Source organism: Mesoplodon densirostris, chromosome 18, assembly GCF_025265405.1.
Source record: "Mesoplodon densirostris isolate mMesDen1 chromosome 18, mMesDen1 primary haplotype, whole genome shotgun sequence".
Classification (NCBI taxonomy): Eukaryota; Metazoa; Chordata; class Mammalia; order Artiodactyla; family Ziphiidae; genus Mesoplodon; species Mesoplodon densirostris.
This window is the reverse complement of record NC_082678.1, coordinates 57,256,652-57,281,294: the sequence shown is the minus strand read 5'-3', so window position 1 is coordinate 57,281,294 and position 24,643 is coordinate 57,256,652. Positions and strand designations below refer to the sequence as shown.

The 24,643-nt window shown below is 50.7% G+C and overlaps 2 protein-coding genes and 1 non-coding gene across 10 annotated transcripts in view; 2 read left to right on the top strand and 1 right to left on the bottom strand.

The window, feature by feature from the left end:
* Positions 1-9,072: 9,072 nt before the first annotated feature.
* ZNHIT3 (zinc finger HIT-type containing 3) lies at positions 9,073-18,496 on the top strand. 3 transcript variants are annotated; one of them, XM_060081913.1, is made up of 5 exons: positions 9,073-9,217; positions 9,315-9,346; positions 14,952-15,038; positions 16,021-16,101; positions 17,961-18,495. In XM_060081913.1, the coding sequence occupies exons 1-5, from the start codon at positions 9,132-9,134 to the stop codon at positions 18,140-18,142; spliced, it is 468 nt and encodes a 155-aa protein (XP_059937896.1). In that variant the 5' UTR covers positions 9,073-9,131; the 3' UTR covers positions 18,143-18,495. The 3 variants fall into 3 exon arrangements, with proteins under 3 accessions (XP_059937896.1, XP_059937897.1, XP_059937898.1); XM_060081914.1 differs by lacking the exon at positions 14,952-15,038 and having other exon boundaries at positions 17,961-18,496; XM_060081915.1 differs by lacking the exons at positions 14,952-15,038; positions 16,021-16,101 and having other exon boundaries at positions 17,961-18,496.
* Positions 18,349-24,643, bottom strand: part of MYO19 (myosin XIX) — a 36,365-nt gene continuing 30,070 nt past the window's right edge. For 3 of the 6 annotated variants that reach the window (XM_060081906.1, XM_060081901.1, XM_060081904.1), the window contains 4 exons: positions 23,448-23,596; positions 23,206-23,335; positions 21,828-21,913; positions 19,241-20,592 (listed from right to left, as the gene is read on the bottom strand). In XM_060081906.1, coding sequence (XP_059937889.1) covers positions 20,158-20,592; positions 21,828-21,913; positions 23,206-23,335; positions 23,448-23,596 — 800 coding nt within the window. In that variant the 3' untranslated portion in view covers positions 19,241-20,157. Of the gene's footprint in view, positions 20,593-21,827; positions 21,914-23,205; positions 23,336-23,447; positions 23,597-24,116; positions 24,227-24,643 lie in introns of those variants that run through there. The other 3 variants (XM_060081903.1, XM_060081905.1, XM_060081907.1) reach the window with 2 other exon arrangements.
* On the top strand, positions 20,776-20,905 carry LOC132479390 (small nucleolar RNA SNORA11). The gene has a single exon (XR_009530511.1). It is a non-coding gene; the product is annotated as a small nucleolar RNA SNORA11 (small nucleolar RNA).

Sequence of the window (24,643 nt, the reverse complement as noted above, 5' to 3'; positions counted from 1 at the left end):
GTCTCTCTCACCCTCTCGCTGTCTTTGTCTCTCTAGCAGACTCACACATTTGTCGTTAGCACTATTGTTTTCGAACCATTTGTAAATACGTTGTATATTTCTTACCCACTAGGGGTCTTTGTGAAGGAGCCAGGTCTTCCGGGCATTGCTGGGAGCTACAGCCCAGTGGGGAATCAGCCTAAGGGAGATGGAGAGACTTAGGAGGGGGTAGGCGGGGATCTAGGTAGAGTGGTAAGTTCGGTGGGGACACTGAGGGAGCCTGAATCTCATGGTTTTCATCTCTTTAATGAGCCTGTGGGGCGGGTTGTTGCATCCCTCAAAAGGAGGCAGGCAAGGTCCCAGCCTCTGTCAGGGGAAGTGCCCAACCAGGGGAGGAAGCCAATCCTAGTCCCTAAATCGGTGTGCAAGCTCCCATTGCGGGGCTGGAGTTGGGGAGGGGACTGAATTATCCCCCTACCACTTCCTGACCACCATCTACCATATTCAGCTCTGTGCCCTCCCTTTGGTGGGGCCAGAATCTTGGTGGGAGAGGACAGGTGGGGCATTGGGAGTAGGAAATGGGTCCTGTCTAAACAGAGTGGGACACCCATACAGCCTTACCTGGGGCCCAGTGGGCCCTGTTGAGACAGTTCTGCTGTGTTTTCCTCCTGTCTTGGGCCCAGTTTTGTCACTTTCCTTTCACTCTCTCTTCTCCCCTCTCTCGCCCCCTCTCTCCACAGTGTGCTCTCCTGTTCTGTCTCTTGCCCAAAGTCCCCTGGCCCCTGGTGGATCTTGCTGCTGTTTCTCATCTGCTGTGTGTCCAGGGAGGCACTGGACAGCTAACGGTGATCAGAGCTGTCAGGTAAATTCCAAGTCCACGGGAGTGGGCCCCACGAATGCAGGAGGCCCGGCAGTGGGACCCACTCGGGCTTCACGGTGCTGGGACGTCTCATCTACCTTTTACTCCTGCACACGGGGCGGTGAGAGGACTGGGCTGGGCTGCCCTCCTAGGCACTCACTGGGAGGCTTGGGACTCCAGGTTGGAAGGAGTCACCCTGCTGGCCACCAAGCAGTCTTTGCCCCCTGCCCAGGGAGACCCACAGGAATAGAGGCCAGTCCAGGGCACAGCCTCAGGTGAGATTACAAGACTCCTCGGAATGGCCGGATCCCTGAACTCCTCAGAAAACTGGGAGCCACCTCTGGCTTTCCCCTTCCCAAAGGGACAGACAGGGAAATGAGAGGCAGGAACGGCAGGAGAGGCCGGCGCAGTGTTGAGGGGCAGAGCCACCCTTGAGGCTGGGGACGGGGGACGCAGACAGCAGTGCACTGAGGGGCTCTAGTCTCTTGCCCTTGGGGTGGCCCCCAAGTCCCAGGGGTGTCAGGCTGCAACCTCTCTTCCAGAACATTCTCCAGCTAGAGCAGTAGCCACACCTGCCACCCAGATGAAACCACTCCTGCCCCAGTGCACTGTGACGCCACCCGGGAGTTCACCAGTGTCTGTGTGGGAAATGTCTGAGTCACCCGGGACGCAGAGGGGCATGAGGACGGCTGCGGGCTCAGGCACAGCGCTCCCGGGGCACGGGGACGGGGACAGGGGCTCAGCGGGGTGGGGCTGTGGGGCTGTGGCCCCCGGGGGTGCTGCCTTGCTGCCCACTGGGGCCGCGAGAGGTTATGGACCAACTCAGCCGAGGGCTTTGAAAGTAAAGAGAAACAAAGAAGAGATGGGGGAAGAGAGACAGAGAGAAGGAAAGAGAGACAGAGACTGAAGAAGGAATTTCAAAAGGCGCAGGTAAATCGGACTCCTGACTCCCTCCTGCTCCCTGAGTGAGTGTCCTGAACGGAGACTGAGAGGCGGCTGGGGCCTCAGACGGTCTCAGCTCCCGCTGCCTCTTAAAAGCTTAGGGATTCCTCCAAGCTATGGGTTGTTCCAGGGTTGTTCTTACAAGTACTTTCTGACTTTTGTGCTGACTTTAGGACCTAACCTTTATGAAGGACTCTAATATATCCAAACCTTTACAGCAGTGCTGGCATCCCTGCAGGAACAGGTTGCTAATAGCTCTAATGACACTTTTGTTTTTCTCCTTTTTCTGTTTGAGGCTGAAATTATTAGCAACTAGCTCTTGATCAGCTCAGAAACATGCCCGGAGGCTGCAGGTAACTGCTTCCCTCACCAAGTGCGCATGGCGGAGTGGGGAGTGTCTGACCGTCCGGCCTGAGGGGGCGAGGAGGGCAGAGGAGGGTGACCAGGCAGCGGACAGAGCTGGGTTGGAAGGCCGGCTCCGCCGCTGCTGCATGGGTGGCTCGGGCAAGTCACGAAACGCTTTTGGGCCTCGGGTTCCTCGTGTGTGAGGTGCGGGTGACACCACGCACGCTGCAGCTTTCCCTCTGGGAGGTTATCCCAGGACAGGGCTAAGGCTGCGTCTATTCCTTCCTAGCCTCTGTCCATTATAGGACATGTCCACATGTTCACCCACACTGTCCCTGAGCTCAAGGCTTAAGGTGTGTGGCTGGATTTACTCAAAAGAAATCCTGCTTGTAAAACACAGGCCCATTCAACCATGATCCCTCCTAGCCAAAGACTTCTTATGGGGGCATTTAAATTAGAATTTCTGGGACTTCCCCGGTGGCACAGTGGTTAAGAATCCACCTGCCAATGTACGGGACATGGGTTCGAGCCATGGTCCAGGAGGGATCCCACATGCCACGGATCAACTAAGCCCGTGCTCCACAACTACTGAGACTGCGCTCTAGAGCCAGCATGCCACAACTACTGAGCCCGCGTGCTGCAACTACTGAAGCCTGCACACCTAGAGCCTGTGCTCCGCAACAAGAGAAGCCACCACAATGAGAAGCCTGTGCACCGCAACAAAGAGTAGCCCCTGGGCCTCCCTGGTGGCGCAAGTGGTTGAGAGTCCGCCTGCCGATGCAGGGGATACGGGTTCGTGCCCCGGTCTGGGAGGATCCCATATGCCGCGGAGCGGCTGGGCCCGTGAGCCATGGCCGCTGAGCCTGCGCGTCCGGAGCCTGCGCGTCCGGAGCCTGTGCTCCGCGACGGGGGAGGCCACAACAGTGAGAGGCCCGCATACCGCAAAAAAAAAAAAAAAAAAAAAAAAAAAAAAAAAAATTTAAAAAAAATAAAAAAAAAAAAAGAGTAGCCCCTGCTCGCCGCAACTAGAGAAAGCCCACGCGCAACAACGAAGACCCAATGCAGCCAAAAATAAAATAAAGCAAAAATTAAAAAATAAATTAGAATTTCCTTGAATGTTTAGATGAATTAGGGGATAATTAGCATTTTTAGTACAGAAGATTAGCATTCCACTACTTAGGTTCTCTTTAAAGTTTTTCTAATTGTCGTATAACTTCCTCCACAACATTTTATGATAGCGTTTTTATGGATTCCCCATGAGCACTTTGGAAGAGAAGGGTATGACTACCCAGGCAAAGTCAGAACGAAATGTGGCTGGAAATTTTGGCCGAAGGAGGAGGAAGTAAGGATTTGTAGTAGATGCATCCCTATGTTCATTTCAGTTTAAGTCAACCAACCCGTGTTTGTTTTCCACAGGCTGTTTTGAAGAATAGTGCCTAGTTTCTACAGAGAGGGCTGATCCAAACAATTCTCCTGATCAGATGGTTGCTTGGCCACACCGTTAGTGTTTTCATTTTTTTTCAATATGCATAGGCTGAGAATCTTTTAAGTTCTGCTCTTTTTTGCTTAGCAATTCCTCCTTTAAGTCATTTCTCTCTTCTCACATTTTATCGGATGCAGTCAAGAGGAGCCAGGCCAGACTTTCAAACGCTTTGCTTAGAAATTTCGGCTAAACGTCCAGTGTCGTCACTTGCAAGATCGGCCTTCCACAGAACTCTGAAACAGCAACATCGTTCAGCCAAGTTCTTTGCCACTTTATACTAAGGATCACCTTTCCTCCAATTTCCAGTGTTCTTTAGTTCCTTCTGAGACCTCATCAGAACGGCCTTTACCATCTGTATTTGTACCAACATTCTGTTCACCACCACTTAGGTATTCTCTAAGATATAGCTCTCCTCCTCTTCTGAGCCTTCACTCAAATCACCTTTGAAGCTCCCTTCGTGGCAATGTAGGCTTTTTCTAGCATGCATCTCAAAACTCTTCTGGCCTCTACCCATTATGCAGTTCCAAAGCCACTTTCACATGTTTAGGTTTATTACTGCAGTACCCTACTTCTTGGTACCAATTTCTGTCTTAGTCCACTTGGGCTGCTGTACCAAAAATACTATAAAATGGGTGACTTAAACAACAAACATTTTTTTCTCACAGTTCTGGAGGCTGGGAAGTCCAAGATCACAGTGCCAGCAGATTTGGTGTCAGGTGAGAACCCGCTTCCTGCTTCACAGACTGTCATCTTCACACTCTGTCTTCACGTGGTGGAAGGAGGGCACGAGAACTCTCTGGGGTATCTTTTTTTTTTTTTTTTTTTTTTGCGGAATGCGGGCCTCTCACTGTTGTGGCCTATCCCGCTGCGGAGCACAGACTCTGGACACGCAGGCTCAGCGGCCATGGCTCACGGGCCCAGCCGCTCCGCAGCATGTGGGATCTTCCCGGACCGGGGCACGAACCCGTGTCCCCTGCATCGGCAGGCGGACTCTCAACCACTGCGCCACCAGGGAAGCCCCCTGGGGTATCTTTTATAAGGGCACTAGTACCATTCACGAGGGTTCCATCCTCATGACCTTATCACCTCCCGAAGGCCCCACCTCCTAATACTATCACACTGGGGGTTAGGATTTCAATGTATGAATTTTGAGGGGACACAAACATCCAGTTCATAGCAGCCTCCTCGCAGGCACTTGGTATTGCCAGTGTTTGTAATTTTAGTTATTCTAGTAGGTGTGTGGTGTTAAATTGTGATTTTAATTTCCATCTGGTATCATTTTCCTATTGCCTGAATAACTTTCTTGTGCAGATCTGCTGATGAAGAATTCTCATGGCTTTTGTCTGAAAAGTTGTTATTTTATATTTAGTTTTAAAAGATGGGGAAGGAAATGGGATCTTACTTCCTTTTCCCTGCTCCCCACTGAGCAGAGTTCCTATGCATTTCTGTGTTGGGACCCAGAGTAGGCCACCGCAAAATGTGCCTCAATGGTATTGATTATTTTGAATTAAAGTTGCTTAAGAAATGGCCAATGCAAGAGGGATGCTCTGACCCTCCTTGCTGTCTCCTTGAAAGCAGGGAAAAAAACCTTGCATGTGAAAGATGCACTCCCTGCATCTGGAGGTAGAAGCACCCCCTTATTGCCACAGATAGGGAATTTGGGCCGAGAAGCCTATATAAACAATCCTTGTTACTTCAATTTACTATCCCAAGCCCAAACTCTGTTCTAATTCTTCACTAGTTGGGCACCCAAAATCTGTTTCTTTGTCTTGTCAGTTCCTCACAAATTTATTGTTTCTTTGTCTAGAAAGTATAAAAGCTGCCTGCTTTGGCCTATTCTTAGGTTTCATTTCTATGGGACCTCCATACGTATGAGTTAAATTTTGTTTCTTTTTCTCGTGTCAATTTTATTATTAGTGCGCTAATTACTATTAGGGCACTATTTATTATTAGCAGCAACCACAAGAACTCAAGAAGCATAGAGGGGGAAATTCTCCCTCCCTGACATCTGCCATGTGGGAGATAGAGGTGAGTTAGGAGGTTTGTGGAAGCCCCACTCCCACTCCATATGGGACCTTAAGAGGTTTCGTGGAGAATCTGTCTGGGAAGTCCTGATTCCTTTGATCTCTGCCCTAGGAAATGTACGGTGGGAGATATATGTTGATTTGCAAGTGGGAGAGGGTGGGAGAAAAGTGTGGGGTTGTGGGCAGTAGGGTGTATTCATGAAACAATGGTGACCTTTAAGGTCTGTGCTCTCCCATCCGTTCTGCTGTAGATAATGCAATTATTTTTCGTTTGTTGTTTGGAAGTTCTCCTTGGAGTCTAACTGAAGGTCAGACTGTCATTGTCTAGAGTTGGGGAATGAATGTCATTTTCAAGATAAACTAACACCTAGAGAGTTGGAAATGGATGACTTGGAAACCACTCCAGCAGAACCTCAGGCCTCCTTTATTTGATTCACACCAGCAACCTCACCCCCTTTAACATCTGAACTACTCTCTTAGATACCAGAGAGTACGTGGAGGGGAGGAGGTGAGAACCGGGCAGTATAGGTCCTCTAAAGATACCATCCTAGACACTTCTCTTGCTGCCGCCAAGAGGGCAGGGGGATAGAGACGTTAGGGCTGCAGAAAGAAGCTGAGATTTCGCTACACAGAGAGCCCAGCCTTATCAACATCTGGCCTCAGATAAGGGCAACATGCAGCCCGTGTGCCCGCCCCATCATGGCGTCAGGGAAGGTGCCGGGCAGTGGTGCACCCGAGTTAGTAACCTGAAAACTCCCGAAGTACTATTAAGCTTTCACCAGGCCATGTCGGGTGGCCACCTTCCGGCAGGATATCCACCCCAGGGGTTGCCGAGAAGCGCAGGGCGATGGGCACCGCGGGAACTGCCCCTGGACAGCCAGGCGCATTTGGAGCCCTTGGCTGGCCTTGCGTGGGCCTTACTTTCATGGAAGAGACACCTCTGCCCATCCGGTCGCCTGCTTCAGCCCCGCCCTCTCGACCCTCTCTCCCGCCACTTGGCGATGATCGAGGCGCCGGGCAGGCCTGTATTTACTCTTCTCTGAATGGCGAGACAGTATGGCCTCCCACGCAAGGTCGGTGCGAGCGGTGCTCCAGTCCAGCTCAGGCTACGCCAGGGCCAATCTCGATCTGGAGCGCCCTCTGGCGGTGCTGAGTGCCGGGCCTGGGACTCCACGCGCGTCTCCAGACTTTGGCGTTGGCGCCGGGCTCGGCCCGCCTGGAATTTGCTGGACAGAGCCTGCAAAGCAGCGGAGCTCTGGAAACCGTTCTGCCTCGATCATTACCTCGCCTCTCTCCAGGTCTGGCCCTGCTCCTCGGCTGACGCTGAGAAGGCGTGAGGCAGCCTTAGACAGCCGCTAGGAGAGCGTGATGGGGGACCAGGGAGAGCCAGGCCACATCAGTGCGGACATCTAATTGCTGGGCCCAGAGTCATACCCGTCTTTCTTCTCTGAACTAGCCATTGCCCAGAGGAGCTGTACTCGGCGTCCTCACTTCTCGGCGTCCTCACTTCTTGGTGTTCCCCAACCTCATCACCATCAGAGATGAGCCACCTTCTTTCCTGGATATTGGAGCAAGAGGGGTACATCTTTCCAGGGAAGCTGGAGGTCACCCAGAGTAGAGGAAGAGGTATTTTTACTGAATGCAATGTGCATGAGAGGAATTCCAGGAATTTTCTTTTTGCTGGAGTCACCATCTCTGGACCCAAAGGTAGGAGAGTCAGCATGGTATGGGTGTGGGTGGGGTCAGGTTGAGCCCCTGAAGATTGTGGAGACCCTCCATGGCCTCAGCCTCCAAACACAACTCAGAGGAAAAGTCTGTGTGGGCAGTGGTGATGTACCTAGTAGGAGAATTTGTGCTGGTGCCAGACAGAGCATGGGGTTCAAATGAGGCCTGGACAAGTCACTCACCTCTGGCCTTCCCTGTTAAGCATGGGCTCTCTGGAATACTTCTGGGTCAAACCAGCAGTGTTCACAACTGTTGAGGAATACAAGGAATGCTGCAGATTATTAGGTCAGTGTGGAAACGTTGGATTTTGGCCTGAGTTCTGTTTGGAGGCTGGAGGCACGGGCAGCTGCATGCTGGGGCAGGTAGGCAACCGGAGGGGCCGGTACCACTTTAGCACTGAGGGTTGGACAGCGCCCTCAGGACGGTCTGGCAAAGCCAAAGGAGTGATGGACGGTCACTCAAGCCCAACCCCAGCATGGGTCACTGAGGCTGACAGTGAAACCCTTTTAGAGGGGCCTGAGGTCCAGCAACCTGGGCTCCAGGGACTTGGGGCCTGGAGCCCATGCTCATGGGGTAGGGACCAGGGCTTCAGGAGAGTTGCAGACTCTTCCTAGATATCCCATAAATAACCTTTTGTAGCACCTCAGATCACAAACCTTTTTACAGTCTCCTCTCTACTTTAAATAGCTCAGGAAAGTAGGCCTGAACATCCACTCTAATAGATGTAGGGTAGACAATTGTCCAAGTCACACAGCCAGAGAGGGCTTGGAGCTAAGACTTGAATGACTGCTTTGGTTGTAACAGATTCACCCCCACAGACTGTGACAGTGGTTCGGGGCTTTTATAATAGTGAGATCCTGAGGGCTGATGGACCAACACAAAGGGGAGGCTCTTGGGGGTGAGGGTGACCTATGGCCCTAAGAGGGCACCCCACACGTGTGGGCTGGGAACCCTGGTTAGGCTGGACAATGCTCAGGGCTTTGAGGAGGAGCAGGGTCCCCAAAAAATGTGACTTTGTTTATTTCTAAAGCCTGTGGTGGCATTCAAGGCCCATCACAGTTCACCTCTCTGGACCAGGATCCCCACCTTTGGGCCGGAGGTAACTCACCTGTTCCCTGGCTAATCAATCCCACCCAGGGATTCTCCCTCTAAGCCTTAAGGTCCCAGAGACCGTGCCTGCTAATCCCTGGGTGTCCCCAGCCCAGCATCTGGGCAGTGCGGGGCTCACAGTTGGAGCTCAATAAACATCTATCAGCGGCCAAGCCTCATCTTCCTTTCCTGTGCGAAAGATGGCTGGGAAGGGCACATGTGTGTCATGTGATTTAACGGCCAGTGTGTGGACTTCTCATGTGCTAAAAAAAAGCAAATGAGATGTGCGGGGAGAACCCAGTGCCGGTGCAAGACTGAGAAAGTCCAAGCCAGAAGGTAAAGGACATTTAATCCCAAGTATTCTTTTTACATACATACAGGGCAACAGAGCTGGAGAGTGACAGTGACTTGCTGCAAGTCACATGGCCGCGTAGGGACAGGGACAGGGCTACGTAACAAGTTCTTCAACGCCGTGACCTAATCAGAGAGAACCTCTGATGGGGGTACTGGTTGCGCATCGAGTGCATCGACTTTCTACTTCTCAGGCCTGAAACAGTGAGCTAGATCAATCCATTGCTTTTGACTGCCAAAAGTGCTGCGCGCTGATTGGTCCTGGTTAAGGAAACGGAAGAAAGAGCTTGCACGTGGGACCTGCGGGGAGAGGCCTGGGCGCCGGGGAGAGACCATGGCGTCGCTCAATTGCAGCACAGCTGTCTGCGTTATCTGTTTGGAGAAACCCAAATACCGCTGCCCCGCCTGTCGCGTGCCCTAGTGAGTGCGGGGTTGTGGGCTGCGGACGGGTGGCGGGGTGGCGAGAGGGTCCGCGCGGCCTTCGGGGCTGACGCGGCCTGTGGTTTTGTTTTTACAGCTGCTCGTTGACCTGCTTCCGGGAGCACAAAGGTAAGGCCCCCCTCCTCGTGCACGGCAGCCCCCACGTCCCGTCGCCGTCCTCTGCTCCCTCCCGTCCTTGCAACGCCTGATCCTGTGGGAGCTCCCCTTCCCGGGCGGGGTGGGGGGGTGGGCGGATACCTCTACCTGCGAATGTCTGTCCACATTTTGGACAATCAAAACCTTTTTTTCTGGGGCTTCCCTGGTGGCGCAGTGGTTGGGAGTCCGCCTGCCGATGCAGGGGACGCGGGTTCGTGCCCCGGTCCGGGAAGATCCCACATGCCGCGGAGCAGCTGGGACCGTGAGCCATGGCCGCTGAGCCTGCGCGTCCGGAGCCTGTGCTCCGCAACGGGAGAGGCCACAACAGTGAGAGGCCCGCGTACCGCAAAAAACCAAAAAACCAGAAAACCCTTTCTTCTGCCTTGCCTTTCCTTCTACGTACCATTCTCTCTCTCTCTCTTTCTCTCTCTCTCTCTTTTTTTTTTTTTGGCATGTGCTGCGTGGCATGTGGGATCCTAGTTCCCTGACCAGGGATGGAACCCCTGCCCACTGCATTGGAAGCGCAGTCTTAACCGCTGAACCGCCAGGGAAGTCCCCTATCCTCTTTTTCTTCTTTAAAAATAGTCGGCCAGTTTTGCCGTAGAAGTCTCCCCTAGCTGTTCCTTCCTCTTAGTGTTCTGACGCAGCTGCGCATCATTTGCTGCGCTGGCTGAGGTTAACGACGTTTTCTTTCTGTTAAATAATATCTTGATAGAAACGTGGAGGTAGATCAGTTTACAATAAGGAGCAAGGTCTTTGTCAAGTATGCTTTTTTTTTTTTTTTTTTTCTTGCGGTACGCGGGCCTCTCACTGTTGAGGCCTCTCCCGTTGCGGAGCACAGGCTCCGGACGCGCAGGCTCAGCGGCCATGGCTCACGGGCCTAGCCGCTCCGCGGCATGTGGGATCTTCCCGGACCGGGGCACGAACCCGTGTCCTCTGCATCGGCAGGCGGACTCTCAACCACTGTGCCACCAGGGAAGCCCCAAGTCTGCATTTTTTAAGTCTCTTCATCCGCGCCTCTTAGTCCTTAGGGACTCTTTCCCACGACCTCTGTCAATGACTGTTCGGTTAAAGTTGCTCATTGGTGGTTTGCCTGTAGTTTCATCCCCTCCAGTCTCTGATTTACAGCTGTGTGTTTCAAGCACCACCCTCTCTGCTCCCCGCCTCCCCCGCCCCCCTTTTTATCTTAACCCTAATGTCTCTGGAGCATTTTCAAAAGAAACCTTCAGCTCAAGATAGACAGGAAAGAAGTAGAAATGCTTTGCTGCAACAGGGTTGGGGAGCTGGGTGTGGAACGCTTCCCTCTAGTCCTGCAGCCCAGTAAGGCCTCACCAAGACCCCCTAGGGCAGTCTGGAGCTCTTAACTGTGAGACCTGGCAGCTGCCTGCGTAGTTTTTCTGAAATGCAGATTTGAGCAGTTCACTCCCTTGGTGAACACTCCAGTCTCTCTGGTAGTGTTGTTGTTGTTGTTGTTGTTTTTAAGTGAAATATAGTTGATTTACAATGTTTCAGGTGTACAGCAAAGTGATTCAGCGATATATATATATTCCTTTTTCAGTTTTTTTCCATTATAAGTTATTACAAGATAATGTATATAGTTTCCTATGCTATACAGTAGGTCTATATTGTTTATTTTATATATGTGTTTCTGTTAATCCCAAATTCCTAATTCCTCCCCCACCCCTTCCCCTTTGGTAACCATAAATTTGTTTTCTATGTCAGTCTGTTTCTGTTTTGTAAATAAATTCACTTGTATCATTTTTTTTAGATTCCACATATAAGAGGTATCATGATACTTGTCTTTCTCTGACCTACTTCACTCAGTACGATAATCTCTTGGTCCATCCATGTTGCTGCAAATGGCATTATTTCATTCTTTTTTATTGGCTGAGTAGTATTCCATTGTGTATATATACCTCATATTCTTTATCCATTCATCTGTCTGTGGATATTTAGGTTGCTTCCATGTCTTGGCTATTGTAAATAGGGCTGCTGTGAACACTGAGGTGTATGTATCTTTTTGAATTAAGAGTTTTCTCTGGATATATGTCCAGGAGTGGGATTGCAGGATCATATGGTAACTCTATTTTTAGTTTTTTAAGGAACCTCCACGCTATTCACCATAGTGGCTGCGCCAGTTTACAGTCCCACCAACAGTGGTAGGAGGGTTCCCTTTTCTCCACACCATCTCTAGCATTTATTATTTGTAGACTTTTTTTTTTTTTTGGCTTACTGAATTATTTATTACAAGGCAAACACCACCCAGATGAAGAAAATAGAACTTTGCCATCCACTCCGGAAACCCCTCCACACGGCCTGTCCTGATCCAGTGTGCTTGCTTCCTATAAGTAACTACTCCCTGGAACTTCCTTGGTGGTCCAGTAGTTAGACTTTGCCTTCCAATGCAGGGGGTGCAGGTTCAATCCCTGCTCAGGGAGCTAAGATCCTACATGCTTCGGGGCCAAAAAACCAAAACATAAAACAGAAGCAATATTGTAACATATTCAATAAAGACTTTAAAAAACGGTTCACATCAAAAAAATAAAATCTTAAAAAAAAAAGTAACCACTGTCCTGACTTTTATAGTAATCACTTCTTTGCTTTTTTAGTTTTATTATGTAAATATGTGTCCTGAAAGCATATCATTTAGTCTTGCCCATTAAAAAAAGGTGATATTTCTTTTTCTTTCTTTTTTGTTGTTTTTGGGCCATGCTGCTCAGCTTGCAGGACCTCAGTTCCCTGACCAGGGATAGGGGTTGAACCCTGGCCCCAGCAGTGAAAGTGCTGAGTCCTAACCACTGGACCACCAGGGAATTCCCCAAAAATGTGATATTATTTATTTATTTATTTTTAAATTTTATTTATTTTTGGCTGCATTGGGTCTTCGTTGCTGCGCGTGGGCTCTCTCTAGCTGCGGAGAGCATGGGCTACTCTTAGTTGTGGTGTACGGGCTTCTCATTGTGTTGGCTTCTCTTGTTGCCGAGCACGGGCTCTAGGCACCCGGGCTTCAGTAGTTGCAGCACGCGGGCTCAGTAGTTGTGGCATGCTGGCTCTAGAGCACAGCCTTAGTAGTTGTGGAGCATGGGCTTAGTTGCTCCATGGCATGTGAGATCCTCCTGGACCACGGCTCGAACCCATGTCCTATACATTGGCAGGCAGATTCTTAACCACTGCGCCACCAGGGAAGCCCCTGATACTTCTTTTAAGTCTCTTTTAATCTGTAAATTCCTCCCCCATCCTTTTTTTTGTTTTTTGTTTTTTTTCTTTACAATTTCTCTGTTGAAGAATTCAAGCCATTTGACTTGTACAGTTACCCACAGTCTGGGTTTTGCTGATTGTGAGCTCATGGTGCAGTTAGGCATACTCAATCCTCTGTTTCTTAGAAATTGACAGATCAGAGACTGGATCAGAGCTCAGGGTCAATCTCTCTGGCAAGACTACAGGTGGTCTTAGGCATGACTATAGAAGGTGCATAATGTCTGGTGGTCTTTATGGTTTTTTTTATTGAAGTATAGTTGATTTACAATGTGTTAACTTCTGCTGTACAGCAGAGTGATTCAGTTATACACATATACATATGTATATATAAAATTCTTTTTTCTTTATATTCTTTTCCATTATGGTTTATCACAGGGTATTGAATATAGTTCCCTGTGCTATACCATCTGGCCTTGTTGTTTATCCGTTCTATATATAATAGCTTACATCTGCTAACCCCAATCTCCCACTCCATCCCTCCCCCAACCCCGTCCTCCTTGGCAACTGCAAGTCATTCTCTATGTCTGTGAGTCCGTTTCTGTTTTGCAGATAGGTTCATTTGTGCCATATTTTAGATTCCACATGTAAGTGGTATCATACGGTATTCGTTTTTCTGACTTACTTCACTTAGTATGATAATCTCTGGTTGCATTCATGTTGCTGCAAGTGGAATAATTCTTTTTAATGGCTGAGTAGTATTCCATTGTATATACATACCACATCTTCTTTATCCATTCATCTGTCGATGGACATTTAGGTTGTTTCCACGTCTTGGCTATTGTGAATAGTGCTGCTGTGAACATAGGGGTGCGTGTATCTTTCTGAATTATAGTTTTGTCTGGATATATGCCCAGGAGTGGGATTGCTGGATCATATGGTAGTTCTGTTTTTAGTTTTCTGAGGAACCTCCATAGTGTTTTCCATTGTGGCTGCACCAACTTACATTCCTACCAACTGTGTAGAAGGATTCCCTTTTCTCCACACCCTCTCCAGCATGTTATTTGTAGAACTTTTTTTTTTTTTTTTTTGCGGTACGTGGGCCTCTCACTGTTGTGGCCTCTCCCGTTGCGGAGCACAGGCTCCGGACGCGCAGGCTCAGCAGCCATGGCTCACAGGCCCAGCTGCTCCGCGGCATGTGGGATCTTCCTGGACCGGGGCACGAACCCATGTCCCCTGCATCGGCAGGTGGACTCTCAACCACTGCACCACCAGGGAAGCCCTGTAGACTTTTTGATGATAGCTATTCTGACCAGTGAGAGGTGATACTTTGTTGTGGTTTTGGTTTGCATTTCTCTAATAATTATCAATGTTGAGCATCTTCTCATGTGCCTGTTGGCCCATCTGTATGTCTTCTTTGGAGGACTGTCTGTTTAGGTCTTCTGGCAGTGGTTCTTAACCTGGGTATTGCTCTCCCTAGAGACACGTGGTCACAATGTTTTTGTTCTCACAGTAGTGGCGATGGTGGTACTTCTGGTAATTGGTGTTGACTCACAGAAACAGCCTGGGGTGTGTGAGGTCATCCCACACCATTAAAGGTCTTTCCAACCTGAATACAGTAGCGCCCTCTCTGAGGGACACTGGTCGGGGGAAGACAGGCAGACCTGTGTGTGGCATTCTTTTGCTCGGCTTCCTCCTCGTGTGCCCTGGCCACATGCCAGGCCTGCCCCGCCCATCAGCTGCCGGTTGCTCATCACCATCTCCTTGCACCTGCCTGCTCTTCCAAGGGTCCGGTCCAGCCATGGACCTTTGCCTCGACCCCACATGCCCTTTCCACCTGGCAGCACCTTCCCCTCTCATCTCCCTGCCCTTTCAGGTGACTCGGATCAGACTCTCCTTATCTTGTCCATATCTCTGTCATCAGTGCGACTAAACCCCTCCAAGGGGCTGATGGCTTTCATCTGTGTGTCCCCAGTGGCGTGGTACATGCAAACGAGGGCCTGATGGCTTTCATCTGTGTGTCCCCAGTGGCATGTGGTACATGCAAATTTGGTATCGGAAACTGCTGAGAACCCAGTTTGATGCTGATTGAAGTCAGTGTGCTCCTGAATCGTGGTGAAAGCCCTGTGCGATTCGGCCAGGCAGGGAGGTTGGAGTCAGGCCCTAGGGGGTGCACGAGGCCTGCTTCCTCAGCCCTCCTGCCGGGTTCAGGCTTTTACTGGCCCTTGACTGGATATCTCACTTCCTCTCCTTCATCCCCACCCCCACCTAAGTCCCTTAGCCCATACACATGCTTCCCCCTAGAGCCTGGCTTGGTGGTGGCGTGTGCAGCCTTGTCACTCAAGTGGAGGTGATGTGCACCTGAGATTTGTGTCTTTTTCAGAGCGGTGCAACCCTGAAACTCGTCCTGTCGAGAAAGAAATAAGATCGCATCTTACTGCAAAAACTAAAAAGCCTGTGGAAAACACAGGTGGGTTGGTTGATTGCAAACAAACAAACCTAGAGAAGGGTTTCAAATAGAATATGTTGAAAGGAGAGAGGAGAGGAGACTGGGCTAGGGCCAGGAGTCAAGTTCATTAGGGAGCAGCAGCTTCCTCAGCCCTGAGCACTGGGGCTGGGGGCACACGTCACCCCGGGTGATGTTACAGAGCCGCCTGACGGTTCAAGAGAAGCAAGATGGGGTCAGGAGGCAGAGGGGGAGAACGCCCATCGCCGCGGTTTGGGCTGAGTGGTGGACACTGCTGGCGGGAGCCTCCTCCAGCCACGGCTTCGGGTCTCCGTCCCTGGGCCTGGCTGGGGCTGTAGGTTCACCTGGGCTGGGCCTAGGCGGGGTGCTGCCTTTGGTCCCGCTGCTGCTGGGGCCCTCACGGCACACAGCGGGAGTGGGCCGTCATCCTCTGCATTCATCTAGCCTTTCTTCAATGCCTCCTGCAGGCGATGCACCATGCCAGGCTCTGGAAGCAGCCCCTCCCAGCGCCACCGAAGAGGCATTGAACATTCACAGCCAGGGGATGGCCCATTTCTGCCCTTTGAGAAACTGTTGTCGGGTTCAGAAACTTCTGCCCATGCTGAAATCACAGGGGAATCATGTCAGTGGGTTTTTCCAGAGCATCTGATTTTTTGGCCATGGCAGGGCTGGAGCCGCCATGGTGAGGGGAGATGGGGTGGCAAGAACTGGAAAATAAGGCCCTAAAGCCCACAGACCACAGGGAAACGGAGTAAGCGTGTGAACACTAGGATGCGTTTGTTAGTCACCAGTTCTTTGCTTTCCTAAAAGGAGTGTTGGTTTAGTCACAAATTCCAGAGAAGAGGTTACTTTTCTCTGTACCCACTTGCATCTCTCTGTTCCTGTCGCATGTGTGCACATATATTTTTTATCTATTGGAGGAGTTATTAAAACCTGGCACCTAGGTTTCTTTTTCAGTCATAAGCAGTTGTGTTATATTCCTCAGATGATGATGACTCTGTAGCTGATTTTCTCAATAGTGATGAGGAAGAGGACAGAGTTTCTTTGCAGAATTTAAAGAATTTAGGTAAGTCTGTGCTGTGCTTGTTTACTTTGTCAACCATTGAGATACATTGGATTGTATAGAATGTGATTTTTAAAAATAAATTTATTTATTTATTTTTGGTTGCATTGGGTCTGTGTTGCTGCGTGCAGGCTTTCTCTAGTTGCAGCAAGCGGGGGCTACTCTTCATTACGGTGTGCAGGCTTCTCATTGTGGTGGCTTCTCGTGTTGCTGAGCACGGGCTCTAGGCATACGGGCTTCAGCAGTTGTGGCACGCAGGCTCAGTAGTTCTGGCTCACGGGCTCTAGAGCGCAGGCTCAGTAGTTGTGGTGCTTGGGTTTAGTTGCTCCATGGCATGTGGGATCTTCCCGGACCAGGGCTCAAACCCGTGTCCCCTGCATTATCAGGTGGATTCTTAACCACTGCGCCACCAGGGAAGTCCAGAACGTGATTTTTTAAAGCTATTAAATGCCTTAGTATGGCGGGCAGAGCCCTTCCTCCGGCCACGTGATTCTGTAGGCACACAGGCCTTCTACACCTCCCAGCCTGCCTATAAGGCCTTTCTCTGGCCTGGAATCCTACTGACTTTGTGGGTTGGCAAAAATTCTGCTCCTCTCTCTGTTTTTTTAATAAATTTATTTATTTATTTATTTTTGGCTGCATTGGGTCTTCGTTGCTGTGCATGGGGTTTCTCTAGTTGCGGCGAGCGGGGGCTACTCTTTGTTGCAGTGCGTGGGCTTCTCATTGTGGTGGCTTCTCTTGTTGCTGAGCACGGGCTCTAGGCGTGCAGGTTCAGTAGTTGCAACATGCGGGCTCAGTAGTTGTGGCTCATGGGCTCTAGAGCGCAGGCTCAGTATTTGTGGCGCACGAGCTTAGTTGCTCCGCGTCATGTGGGATCTTCCCAGACCAGGGCTTGAACCCGTGTCCCCTGCATTGGCAGACGGATTCTCAACCACTGCGCCACCAGGGAAGCCCAATTCTGCTTCTCTTTCAAGGCTTGGTTCAAATTTCCTTTCCTCAGCTAGACTTTGCTTGACCTTTTGTCTTACTCTCAGAATTAGGTACTTTTTCAGCTTCCCATGGTGCCCTGTAATACACCACCCCCCACATTCTGTGGCAGTTAGTCTCTCTCACACCAGTCAGGGGCCTCCGTTTATTCCCAATCCCAGTGCTCACTTTACAGTCCAGTCATTCATGCAGACTGGGTCATCCCAGGATTTGATTTTTCAGAGGGACACGGTGTTCATAATGCCCAGCATTTTTGTAGGACTGCATTTCTATTATGTGTATAATTAACGGGCCAGTGTAATTCCTAAAAGTGGTGTTATTTTCATTTTTCCCATTTCACAGAGGTGGTGCATTGTACCCAGTCCCACGGGAGTGATTAGTTAGACTGAGGTAGGAGCTGAGCTGGGTGTATGTGTGAATGATTTTGTAAACTGTAAAGCACCATACACGTTAGTGTCAGTTCACTGCTACTCATCCTGCTTTATGCTGGATCAAGCGCACACTTAAACACCATTCAGAGATTTGGTGTAACTGTCCTTGTCGCTGAGAACCTTCATGCTTATAGAGAGAAAACATGCCAGCATGCTGCTATTGTTTGTATTTGTGCTGGTAAAATAATGCCATTTCAGCTAAGAAAAAATTAAGTTAAAATATTTACAGAGATACAAAGAATAAGAATCTCATAGCGTTTAAGTTGGAAATCATCTGATACGCTGATCTCACCTTATGTGAAGTGCTGGGCCAACTTGTGGGTTTAAAGGGTTAAGGGGATGCCACGTCCTTGGTATTTATTACATTTGAAACGTTTGACTTTCAGCTATCTCTGCCTGTTCCCACTTGAACTCAGCTTGGCTCTTTCCCTGTTCATTTTTAAGGGGAGTCTGCAGCGCTGAGAAGCTTACTGCTCAGTCCACACCTTAGACAGTTGATGGTCAGCCTCGATCAGGCAGACGACAAGGCAAAGCTCATGCGAGCCTGCATGCAGGAGCCTTTGTTTTTGGAGTTTGCTGACTGCTGTTTAAGGATCGTGGAACCGTCCCCGAACGAGGATTCTTAAGGTGGATTATTGTGCTGCCCGTTCCTCCCAGGAGGCCAGCTCGCGTGGGGCCCTAAGCAGGGGCGGCGCTTTCCAGGACGTTGAGGGGCTGACGTCGGGTAGGTCCTGCACATCCTTATGTCCATTGCTGCAGGCTGGGGTGCAGGCGGATGGAGGTACTCCAGGTGGCAAACCCTTTATGGAGAGAGAACTTGACATTCAGATGGTTGTTTTTAAATGTTTTATTTTCGGTACAATTAAGACATAAATGATACGGTTTTCACACCCATTTGAGTTAAAACTTGATCAGTGTTTCAAAATGAAATTAAAGTGTGGTGGTTCTGTGGTGCATTGCATTGCTCATCATTCTTGATTCATAATCTAGTTGCTCGAAATTACATTAATCAACAAATTTTTTTTTTTTTTTTTTTTTTTTTTTTTTTTTTTTTGCTGTACGCGGGCCTCTCACTGCTGTGGCCTCTCCCGTTGCGGAGCACAGGCTCCGGACACACAGGCCCAGCGGCCATGGCTCATGGGCCCAGCCGCTCCGCGGCATGTGGGATCTTCCGGGATAGGGGCACGAACCCGTGTCCCCTGCATCGGCAGGCGGACTCTCAACCACTGCGCCACCATGGAAGCCCAACAAATATTTAAATAGTAAGGCTTTGTTCCTTTTAAAGGAACTAAAGGCAAAATTTCTGCCATCCAAGATTTAGAGCTCATTGCAAGCTGACTTAGCCTGTGGGGTTGGAGGAGCGGGGTGCCTGCTGTCCACTGTCCAGCACCACCGAGTGGGGTCTGTGAAGGCCCTGAAGTTTCTTAATCCAGGTTTGGTAGCTACCAGCCCTGTCAGGGCTGGAGGCGTAGATCGGCGCCCCAGGCCACTGGTGTAGCTGCCGCCCCGGCCTGGCCTGCAGGCTGGAGCCGTGGCTCCCCGACGTGTGCTCCGAGTCGCTGTGGGAGTTGTTTGGCAGCTGTGTGTTGATTAGATGTCTTTGGCAAGGCAGCTGGCAGGAAGAGGCCTTGGAGAAACAAAGGCACCAGGGAGGGCCCAGCCAGGTGAGGATGGAACGTGAGGAGAGATCACACGTGGCCCAGCCTGTGTCTTTCCAGCAGGATCTGATTAAAGCCGGTAACACTGCTGGGCGAAGGTTCAGGGTAGATGTCAGCATAGCGCAGCGGAGACTTTGTGCAGTGAAACTTTACCGAGCCCTGGGGAAAGAGACGCAGCTTAACCCCAGCTCCCAGGAGTGCCAGGGCCAAAGGCACCTGCCGGAGTGAACGCTAGAAATGCAGGGAGGCGGGGACAGGTAAGTCAGCACCCAGGTGAGAGTCACAGCAGTAGCAGGGTTGAGTGAGTCCGTGCTGCTGTGTCTCCTTATTCTAAAACAGTGGCAAAGTCCACAGCAGTATTAAAATATAAAATGTCACATCCATTCAATGCGAGACAGATGAGGAAACACTAGGAGGGAGTCCCCCCTACGAGGAGTTGGCCCGTCCCGTCCTTATGCCTGCTTAGAGCTGGAAGATCAGAGAACTGCACTTCCTTACACTCTGGCTGGCCTGTCTGTTGTCGTGGAGACATTATCTAGATTATGTCCTATGGGCATTCCTCTGGCAGGAAATTCAGTGTTTCCTTCCTTCTGCCTTGGCAGTGTCACCTAAGCCTTGTAAAAGGTTGGTATTGGCCCTTTTCTGCGCTGGCCGGCTCTTTCCCTGGCTGCTCATAATATACATGCTTGGACCACTGACTTACGTGCTTGTCATTCCCTCGGCTGGCATAGGATAAACCAAAGACTACAACTCGGGGAGAACGTGGTGCCAAGTCCAGCGCCAGTGGAGGGAAAGCAGCTGCTGTCATCACAACGACAGTGTTCTGGACGTTGGGCTAATTTAAAGGTGATTCGGAGGAGACGCTAGATCATGGAGAGGCAGCTTTTAAAAGTGAGAGGGCTCTGGAAAACTCCTCATAACGACGCGAACAGTCCAGCCTGCGGCCGGCTGGGACGTGCAGGCTTCTGGTTTCCCCCGCAGGGTCAGGAGGCTCTCCTCGCAGCCTCAGTCCTGCTCCTGCTGTGACTCCCGGGCTCTGCCCGCTGCCCTCCACAGTGGGGCGTGAGGGATCTCGAGCCGTCCTGGCAGGACGGCCAGCCCGTCACACGGCTCACCTGAGGCAGCGCTCGGATGGACGTGACTCCAGCTTGTTCTTGTGCTGTCTGGACAGTGTAGCTGCTGGGGCTGCCCACGGGGAGCGGGAGGCAGGCAAAGACCACCAGCTTCCTCCGGAAGCCACGAGCACCCACAGCGGCGTTGGCCAGGACCAGTCCCAGGGGCCAGAAGCGGGTTACGGCCTCCAGGAGCCTGGTCTGTGCCTGCGGCAGTGGCGAGGAGCTCGGGGAACAGGTGACTTGAGACGAGTGTTGTTCTTCCACACCATCCAGTTCTTTAGAAGCAAGGAAGGCCATTCTAATCTTAAAAAGAGAACACAACTTTATAGCTTTCTCTTAATGCAAAACAGAATCCAAAAGTTTCTTTTAATAATTCAGCTTAACAAGGTGAACTGAAGGGCACCTGGTTTGATGTGGCACAACTTTATACCCAAGGCAGCTGTGCTGAGGCCTTACATACGTTGCTTTAAAAAAAAATAAGTCTTTGGGGTGTGCTCCGAGCAGGGGGTCTGAAGAAATGGCTCGTCTGTATACAACACACCCGACAGGAATCAGGGTTCATTGTGACAAGGGGCACAAAACTTGTGGCCTTCCTATGAACAGATACCCAACACGTATCCCCCCTTCACCTGCACGTGGCTGCTGGGCAGGACCAGTGGGACAGGGCTCAGTACTGGAACGAAAGCTACAGTATTTAGTGGGGGTGTTTGTTTGCCGCCTGGAGCCTGTCCGGTCCACGTGTGGCTGGGTCATGAGTGGTGTTATAGGCATAAAGGCTTTGAACCCCCCTCTTCAAGGGGAAAAAAAAAAAGATTCCATGTATATGCCATTCTGGAAAAGGCAAAACGATGGAGCTAATAAAAAGATCAGTGGTTGCCAGGAGTTTGTGGGGGAGGGGAGATGAATACATAGAATACGGAAGTTTTTATGAGCGGTGAAAATACTTTGTATGACATTATAATGATTTTGTCATCATACTTTTGTCCAAACCCATAGAACGTGCAACACTATTCACTTCATAAAGCGAACCCTAAGATGAACTATGGACTTTGGTGATTATGATGTGTCAGTGCAGTTCAGCCTTAGTTTAAAAAAAAAAGTCTTAAAAAGAATTAACACTCAGGGTAGACGTTTTTGGCAAAACCTTTGTTTCACTTTTATATACGTATACACATTATGTATGTGTTTGTTGGACTGTGATGTAAAATGTGCTTTTTAGAATGAAAAAGTTTGCAGGTTACTGTAGTTATACTGGCAAATAAAAGCAGAAATTAATCGAAAAAGAAAATAATAGCCTTACTGAGATCTAACTGAAATACCATAAGATTCATGCTTTTAAAGCGTACAGTTCCGTGGTTTTTAGCATATTCCCCAAGTTGTTTGTGCCACTCTACCGTGTCATAACCGTCCTGCGGTGTAGGCGGCGGCGTGTCCACTTCATTCATGAGGACACGAGGCCGCCCACTTTGCCGTGGCGGGGCCAGCACTCCAGCCTGGGTCCATCACTGCCCACCCTGACTTCTCGGGTCAGTACTCACTCTCCACTCCTGCCACATGCGTTTGATGACCGTGGCAGCTGCGTGCAGCCTCTGGATGTGCTTCCGAGTCAACCAGGAACGAACAGCTGAGGGGTTTGTGCAGAAACAGGAAAGAAGAGTAAACGTTCGTCAGAGCTCTCGGGAACCAGGCTGCAGCAACAGCAGAGCAGCCGTAAACGTTTGAATGAATGGCCACCTGCGCCACTGCATGAGGTGAGGGACTAAGTCAACACGTGAAGCAGAGATAGATACCTACACATCAAACGGGCGGCTGCCATGGGGTCACCTCCCAGCTCAGGCTCAGTCTGAGGTCATGCCCAGGGAACAAGAGCGGTCTGAATTGTCTGCATCTTTTACCTGTCTTTTTGGAAACTCTTAATTGAATTTGCTTGCCTGCGTTATGAATCCACAAACGACACCAGCATACAGCCACGCACTGGAGAAGGTAATAACTACTGGATGGGGAGCTGATCATGGGGCAATTTTCATTTTCTTCTTTTGAAATTCCAGCATTTTCTGATTCGTCTTGGTACAATCATATTCAGAAAATGGGCTATTCGACTAAATACTAACAAACACATTTGGATTCTGAAAAACTAAAAAGTTTAAAGACGCATAAAAGTCACCTATTATCTCACCAACCCAGATAGTTCTACAGTATTTCCTTTTTTTTTTTTTCAGGCCTATACACGCAAACGCACCTTATGAAGGTGGCATCACCTTGATGTGTAGTTCAGCATTCACATTTGAACATCATGTTGGAAATGTTTTTCCGGTAGATTAAAAATATTCTTCAAAAGCACTTCTTAGCTAGATAAGGATCGTCCATAATGTAGCCATGACTCCACCACTGTCAGATATTTGGGTGGTTTCTGTATTTTTGTTTTTCAAAATGCTGCTGCTGTGTCATGGTTCATACATTGCTTCCTTAACCAGATCTTCTCAGTTTTTACCTTCTCCTTAATTAAACTCAGCACGCCCAGGAGCCCAGGTAATGATTAGAGTTGTCATGAAGGGGAAAAAACGGTGGCATAAACAGCCATCTAGGACTGGGAAAGGGGAATTAAAGGCAACTTTTGAGCCTCTACTACCTACAAAGCACCCTTAGTTGTGGTGTGGCCTGGTCTGCACTGAACTGGAGATGCTCTGGGTGAACTGGGCAGGGAATTCGAATCCCAGTGCACCACAGAGACACGCAATTAACCTCTTGAGGTTGGGACACAGTCAGCTTTGGTCTGTGGGGACTCCAGCAGCAGCATTTCGAAAGAAACAGGTATCACGTGGGCTGGGTCATGTGCAGCTGCAGACAGTGGCCGCATCTAGGCCCACCTGCTGGCCAGGAGCGATGACCGCCGGCCCAGGGCCCCACCTCTCCTACCTGCCTGGATGAGCACGGCAGCCCGCCTCTGCCTCTCCTGCTTGCGGCCCCGGTGTCGCCGCCAGCCACCCTGGATGCGGCGGGCACACTGCTCCAGCACCTGGGCACGCCCGCGTTCCAGAAGCTCTAGCTGGGAGAAGGGGCATCCACTGAGGTCCTCCCCCTGCCCTCAGGAGGGCCCAGACCCTGTCCTGCAAGGACAGCACGTGGCTGTGGCCGCTCCTCATCCCAGGCCAGCTTACCATGGAGTCAGTCATGAACACCTTGGTCCTGCCACAGTGCACGGGGGCCGGCGTAGCCTCAGCTGGTGCCCGAGCCAGGGCGGGCAGAGTGTGGAGGATGTCCTGGAGGAGGGCTTGCAGCGAGGCCTGCTCCGAGTGTGGAGACCATTCTGGGGGACGGAGACAGAGGTCCCATCAGTGCTTCGCTGTCTACACACTTCTGTGGCCTTAGGAAACCGGTCTGGTCTCCCGAACATTCCACAGGATTCTTTCCTGCTCTTCTTGCCTCTAACCGTTTCTACCTCCTTCCTTTCGAGAGGAGGCCAGAGGTGGCCTCCCACTGTCCCTCAGGTCCCTGGCTGTTCTGAGGAATCTCCAGATCCCACGTGAGGCTGTGCCCTGGACTGGCCCGCAGCCTCCATTCCTGTGGGTCCCTTTGGGCAGGGTGGCAGAGGGCACCGGGTGCCTTGACTCCCACGTGGACTCCCGGGCTGCTGAGCCAGCATGTTTCTACGGCCCCAAACATGCTGAGAGCCAAACAGGGCAGCCGGGCCACTCCCTCTGCCCCTGAGCCCTCCCGCCACTGATGGGAAAAGGGGGAACAAATCCCAGCCCCATGGAGGCCCACCGGGTCCCCCTGCCTGCCCTCCCACACCTGGCAGGGCCGGCTCCTGGAGAGGGAGGATTTACCTGAGGGCTCTGACCACCTTTAGCTGCCCAGTGCCTCTCTGGAGGCTGCCAAAGGAAACGCCGCAGACGAGAAACAGCAGCAAAATCAACCAGGGGCCAGGGGCCAGGGGCTTTGGGCAAGAGACAGAACAGAAGAGCACACCATGGAGAGAGGGGGCGAGAGAGGAGGGGAGAGAGGGTGAAAGGACAGTGCCAAGATCATGCCCAACAGAGGGAAATAAAAGCAGTACTGGGCCTGGGCCCTGCTGGGCCTGGGTGTGGGGTGGTGTGTGCGTGTGTGTGTGTCCCCTTGGCGTCTTCTCCCTCCGTGTGTGTTCGTGTGTGTGTGTGTCCTGTCCTTGGTGTCTTCTCCCTCCATGTGTGTGTGTGTGTGTGTCTGTCCTGTCCTTGGCCTCTTCTACCTCCGTGTGTGTGTGGGTGTGTATCCTGTCCTTAGCCTAGTCTCCCTGTGTGTGTGTCCTGTCCTTGGCCTCTTCTGCCTCCGTGTGTGTGTGTGTGTGTGTGTGTCCTGTCCTTGGTGTCTTCTC